General features: G+C 32.5%; 1 protein-coding gene across 1 annotated transcript; it reads left to right on the top strand.

Moving 5' to 3' along the window:
- Positions 1–2,034: 2,034 nt before the first annotated feature.
- LOC114423846 (mannose-6-phosphate isomerase 1-like) lies at positions 2,035–6,151 on the top strand. Its single transcript, XM_028390746.1, has 5 exons — positions 2,035–2,686; positions 2,777–2,944; positions 4,265–4,477; positions 4,796–5,062; positions 5,536–6,151. The coding sequence occupies exons 1-5, from the start codon at positions 2,387–2,389 to the stop codon at positions 5,851–5,853; spliced, it is 1,266 nt and encodes a 421-aa protein (XP_028246547.1). The 5' UTR covers positions 2,035–2,386; the 3' UTR covers positions 5,854–6,151.
- The last annotated feature ends 547 nt before the right edge of the window (positions 6,152–6,698 follow it).

Raw genomic sequence — 6,698 nt, 5'->3', positions numbered from 1 at the left:
CTTTTGTCATTTTCTATTTATGTTGCTCATTCACGTGCGTCTTCGTCTTATTTAATTGCTTGCTTCCTCGTCAATAAAGCATGCATCTTTCTTTCACCTACGAAACCTTTTTCTAAATTGCATTAACACTTTTTATAGCGTTAGAATATTTTTTTAAATCCATCAAATGACAACAAATTTAATTTTACTCTTAAGTCGGACGGCTCTTAAATTTTCACAATAACAACTTTCTTACTTTTGAATAAATCCATGTCAGTCAATTTGGATTAATCAAGATTTACTTTAACTTTTTTAATACAGAGACCTTAAAATTAAAAGAAAAATATCAAAGCTATTAATTAGCTATAGAATATTTGCAATCGACCAGAATGTAGAGTAAAATAACATTATATTTATGAAGCAGATCAGATTTGCAACCAAATAATGCATGCCTAAATTCTCTTTATTTATTTATCTAAGTTAAAATAATCGTAACTTAATTATTAGCACCTTAATTTAAGAGATTTTATTTCTTTACGAATTAGATAGAATGTTGGTCTAAAAACACTATTAAAAGCAGCACCAATTCTATATTCAGTTTTAAAATTTATATATTAAAAATATTCTATTAAAAAGGCTACAACTTATATATATATATATATATATATTATATTTCATTAAACGAGATTAGTTTTCCACACACGGAAATAGACGTTAAAAAAATGTTATTTGAAGAAGTAATCAATTTTCCTATTCACCATACGAAAAAGAGAGGGAGGGGAAACTAGTAAAATGAACAAAGTTTAATTGCTGTGCTATAATTTTTCTAGCATTTTTTTAATTAAAATTGGGATCTAATTTTAATGGCTTGTATCAATCTTCAATATCATTTTTAATGAATGAGCGAGTATTTTTTTTCACCATTAGGACGTTTAATACGGAAAAAGTTTTTAGTTTATCTAAAAAAAGGAAAAGTTTGTAGTATTATGAAGATTTTAAATTGAGAATCTTTTTTTCTACAGTTTAGTATGTATTTTAACAAATAACATTTCCATTAAAAAAATATTTTTTAGGAATTTTTAAGCCAAGTTGCCATGAAATTGTTACTAATGAAGGTGCAAATTTAACTTTCTCAAGTTAAAATATTTCCTTTTGAAAGAAATAAATATCACATAGTATTCTTATTTATTTAATTATTTAATTATTTAATGTGAAAAATAATTAAAGTAACCTATAAAAATAATGCATTATCTTTTATTCTCAATAAACATATATAAAAGTTCACAATTTTTTTATTATTAATCAAACAATTTATTCATCACAAGATTCATGATTTCTTTCTTGTAAAAAATAATCTTATAACACAAAACATGCATCTATTAATTTTGTTGGTGTCTAATTTGAATTAAGATAATTATTTGATTTTATCCATAAACTTGTTTGTAATATCATTAAAATATGGATTATAACTAACCCAGTCCTAAAAATTTGACTTGTAAGGAAAAAATTATTATTTAATTATATATATTATCTTTTTTTATAATATTAATTGATGTGAGATTTTCAATATATCTTTCACAAAAGATTATCTTTTTATCATGAAATATGAAGTTTGTAAAATTAAACATAAGTAATTTGATGATAACTCAACAAGATAATACGATAAAACAATAATCATTAAAATAAATTTTTATTTCATCTTGAAATTTTGATTTATATCAAACTTAACTCTAAAAAAAATCAACTTATAAAATAAACTTTAAGCCCAATTATATACACATTATTTTAGTCATATCATTCAATCCCCAACCATTAGAAGTTTTATTTTCATTTATTTATATTGAAAAGTATTTGGCAGTAGAAGTTAATTTTTTAAATAAATATTAATATATTGATGGATTAATCTTTAACTGTGGATTATGATGTATCTTCATCCAAACATTAATAGTCAATATATTTTCAAAATATATTTAACATGATAATTTTTTATTAGGCTTTTTTTGTTGACAGAATATTATTTTATTAGGCTAAAGCAGTTTCTATTTAGACAAAAGTGAAAGTGAATTACAGTTGCAGAAACGTGATACAACTGGGGAAGAAAATTCATAAATTGTTTGGAGACTGACGTTGTTGGTGTATGAAATTTCGTGCTCAAGGACGCATCTGAGGAAGCTGAAGAAGGAAAAAGGAAGATAAGATCACACACATCACAATTCACAACACAACACAACACTTGACAAAGAAGGAAGAAAGGGAGGTTTGCATCAGAAAAAGACACGCCCCACCCCTTCCCTTTCCTCCGCTTGCGCCATCTTTCTCTCTCTGTGACGCTTCAAATACTCGCCAATGCCTCAATCTCAATTCCCATTCTCTTCTCCTCTCTGAGACTCTCGCTATTGTCACAGCCATGGAGGACGCCAATCTTCAGAGGCTCCATTGCTCCGTCAAGAACTACGATTGGGGTCTGCCAGGTCACGTCTCCGAGGTTGCCAGACTCCACGCGCTCAATTCCGCGTCTCAATTACACGCGGAGGACCCTTTCGCCGAGCTTTGGATGGGTACCCACGATTCAGGCCCTTCCTTTTTGGCCTCCTCCAACAGGAATGGGAATGGGGTCTCCCTTAAGGCTTGGATTTCGGAGAACCCTGATGTGCTCGGCGACAAGGTTCTTCACAAATGGGGTTCTGATCTCCCTTTCTTGTTCAAGGTGTGTGCTTTGGATCCCCTTTTGTTTTTGTGTAAATGGGTGTCTCGGTTATGGCACAAGATTTTTTTTTTTTTTTTTTGCATGCATTAGGTGCTGTCTGTGGGGAAGGCCTTGTCTATTCAGGCTCACCCGGATAAAGAGTTGGCAAGGACTCTGCATAAGTTGCACCCTGATTTGTATAAAGATGCCAATCACAAACCTGAGATGGCTCTTGCCATCACTAGTTTTGAGGCTCTCTGTGGATTCATCACTCTCAAGGTACTACTCCATTCTCTGGATTATTATTTTAAGTTGAATAATTCCAAATCCTCCTCTTCAACATTCTCCTGCTAATCTGTATGCTAAATATTCAATGTGTTTTAGATTTTCAAAACATTATTTACTTTTTCATTTAATACTCTCTTTACAAGATAGTAGGAAAATTTATTGGAGGATATAACATTACTTTTTTTATTAAGTTTTAGTCCTCTACAAGAAAACTGTAAGTTTTAATCCCTATGAATGAATATAAGCTAATTTTGGCTCCTGTTGAGAAAACTTCGGACAACTTTTTGACAGTATAAAACTGCTACAAAATCTTATCCCCGCCAAAAAAAAAAAAACTGTGTAAAGACTAAAACTTACATTTTTTTATACAGGGACTAAAACTTAAAACTTAAAATGATAAGAATTAAATGAATATTTAACCTTATTATTATATTATTATATTTTTAGTTCTTCGAGTGCTTAAGAGTTTTATGAGAAAAACTGGTCTGGTTTTTCATTGACTGTGTCGAGAACAATTAATTTTTTATGTCTGTGTTGTCTTTTCCAATTTTAAATGGATATTTTGAGTTTGAGCCTTATTTTATGCAAGAAAATTGGATAGGCTTTATGTGAATTTTCGCTCTTAAATTTGTTGTTCATGGCAATTACATTAGAATTTTTTTTATGCGTTCGTTGATAGTTTGATGTGTTAAAGGTCACTTTTTTAAAGTTAAAAATATTCAGTACTCATGGACTTTGAGTGATTGGATAAGAACTGCCCACCTGTTAGGTACAATCCCTGTGATGTGACTTAGTGGTCCTTTTTTCTCCTCACTTTACTTTCGTTATTATGTCAAACACGTTTCCCCTCGTTCACGGGCTCCTTTTTGATGCAATGCAATCTGTGATAGCCGACCAAACAATTAATTGAGAGCAACATGTGAAAAAAATCAATTGATAACCATGTGAATGAATAAAATATGAAAGTGTTAGTTATAGAGCAGATAGTGGAAGTTTGATTTGTTTTTACTATGAATCTGCTAGTGTGGAACTGCCAAACTACACCTATGTTAGTTTTACATGAGTAATTGATGACTCATTGGTGTAACAACAGTGAGCTGCTTGGATTGAGGGAACCCATGTAATTAATTCTTTAGCTTATATAATGGTGCTGGCATGGTTTATTTCTGTAATTCTCTAAAATGAGAATTTAAATCTGTATTTTATCAATTGCATTAACTCAAGCATTAGAAAGTTTATTTATGGTAGATGCAACGACAGTTTTTTAAATGCACTGTTAGCAAATGAGCAATCTGCCCTGTTTCTGTTCAGGAGCTCAAGGGTGTACTTCATACTGTTCCTGAAATTGTGGAACTGGTTGGTGCTACGAATACAAACTTGGTCTTACAAACTAATGATCAGGATGGTGAGGAGAAGGTGAAACCTGTTCTGCAGGCAGTGTTCACCGACCTCATGTCAGCTTGTAAAGACAGGGTAACGGATGCAGTAAACAGATTAAAAAGCCGTCTACTCAAGGAGAGTGAGGTTAGTTGATTGCTTGCACTAATATATAATCTGTGTGAATGTGAGAGATGCGCGACATATTTTTGTAAAGGATTAGAAATATGTGGTGGATTTAGTTTGTTCTTAGGGTCACATAATCTCTATGGTCAAGAGTAATGAATACAACTACTTATACTGGATAGAGGATACTGGCAGTTTTACTATTCAGATGATTTCACCTTTTTGTTGCATTATTAATCTCTTTATGCTGTTCTTAGTTTGTTTATTACTTTATTATTTTTTTTGTTGAATTATGCCAGCATTATTAATTAATACCGTATTATTTTCATTTTGCATCAGGTGAGGCAGTTGACAGATAAAGAGCAGCTGGTGCTGCAGTTGGAAAAACAATACCCAGCTGATGTTGGTGTCATAGCAGCCTTCTTTCTTAACCATGTAAAACTCAATCCTGGTGAAGCTTTGTTCCTAGGGGCAAATGAACCGCATGCATATTTATCGGGGGAGTGTGTTGAATGCATGGCAACTTCTGACAATGTTGTGCGAGCTGGCCTAACTCCCAAACATAGAGATGTCCAGACCCTTTGTTCTATGCTCACATACAAACAGGTAAAATGATACATCAAGGCTGTTGCTGCATCTTTTCAATCAGATGTTCAGCTTACTTTAAGGAATTTACTTTTTCCTTTGGTCATTATTTTATAGGAATGCCAACAATGACATGTTAAACCTTTTACTTCAGCCTTACACCTGATCACTAAGCTTAGGCACCAGTCGATTGTCTTTCTTTTTTGAATTTCATTTTGGCCATGGATTGATCCATATTGGTGACTTCTCTTCTGTTACTTGCATACTTGGACTTCATAATGCCACATGGATTGCTTGGTTGGCTATTTGTTTGAGTAATATTTACTCAACTGTTGGCATGTGCATGCATACTAGTAGGCATGCATATATAGGTGAAGACTGCATACACATTTTGAGGGAAGACTACCCTTGCTTGAAATAGTCACTCCATTTATGCCATGAATACGAGATTGGGTGTTTGAGGACATTTTTTTCTTTTCTCTATTTTCTTACAGGGTTCTCCTGAGATCTTGCATGGAGTTTCTGTTAATCCATATGTAAATAAATATACTCCACCATTTGAGGAATTTGAGATTGATCGTTGCATTCTTCCTCAAGGGGAAACAGTGGTGTTCCCAGCAGTTCCAGGTCCTTCCATCTTTTTGGTCACAGTTGGTGAAGGAACAATGAACACAGGATCACCCAAAGGTCATGTGGTCACCGAAGGTGATGTTCTTTTTGCAGCTGCTAACACTGAGATTAGGGTTACTAGTGCATCCGAGTTGCATCTGTACAGAACAGGGGTAAATAGCAAGTTTTTTCAAGCTTCCTAAGTTTCAACAGGGGATCACCCAATTTTATTTTTTTTGTCATATGCTTTTGGGAGTCGAATAATGCAACTATGTGTTGCGTGTAATAGAAGCAGTTTAGTGTACATGCAAGAGTAAAAAAACTAAAATCACGTAGTATATTGAGTCATAGAGAAAAAAGTTCATTATAGCGAGGTGGGTTGTCAATTGTCATTCGTTTGTTGTTCATAATAATGTTCGTTAAAAGCCTTTTCGGATGACATTCCTATTTATCTATTTATTATATCAATAAATGAAGGGCCTACAGATATTTTTTATATAAGCATATGCTTACATTGAATTTTGTTTAACTGGTGTAGTTAAACAAAAAAATTAATAAACATGAGACATGAAGCCTGATGATATAAGACCGATCAAAGAATGGGGTCCTGTGCAATGATATTGTGAGAGTTGACCATTTGTTTTTTTAATCACTTAGAGAGAATCCTTTCTCGACTGATCAATATTTAAATCATTGCCTACAACATGCAGCATGCTTGCTTTAATCAATTCCTTATATGGTTACATATGTTAATTTATGGCTGAAATTAATTGGTCACACGTCTTAAGGATGTTTGGTGATTCACAATAAACTCTATAATAATCTTTTAAAATAATGGAAATAATAATTAAATGCGGCATCATACAAAAGAAGCTGAAACTTTCTATTGTTGACTGGAACCAGTTTTGCAACTTGCAAACTAAAGTATGAAGTCAAACAGCTAGAAATCCCAAAAGTAGAACTTGAGATTCAAGTGAAAAGTTTAGAAATAATTAACAAGCTCATTGTCAGACTAATTATTAACCAGCTAATGCAGAAGTCTGCAGAA

Source organism: Glycine soja, chromosome 8, assembly GCF_004193775.1.
Source record: "Glycine soja cultivar W05 chromosome 8, ASM419377v2, whole genome shotgun sequence".
Taxonomy (NCBI): domain Eukaryota; kingdom Viridiplantae; phylum Streptophyta; class Magnoliopsida; order Fabales; family Fabaceae; genus Glycine; species Glycine soja.
Note: the sequence above shows the minus strand (reverse complement) of the source record. Positions and strands in the feature narration are given on the sequence as shown.

Coding starts and splice junctions, on each gene's coding strand:
- LOC114423846 (XM_028390746.1), top strand. CDS start 2,387: ATGGAGGACGCCAATCTTCAGAGGCTCCATTGCTCCGTCAAGAACTAC. Junction 4,478..4,795: donor GTCTACTCAAGGAGAGTGAG/GTTAGTTGATTG, acceptor ATTTTGCATCAG/GTGAGGCAGTTGACAGATAA. Junction 5,063..5,535: donor CTATGCTCACATACAAACAG/GTAAAATGATAC, acceptor ATTTTCTTACAG/GGTTCTCCTGAGATCTTGCA.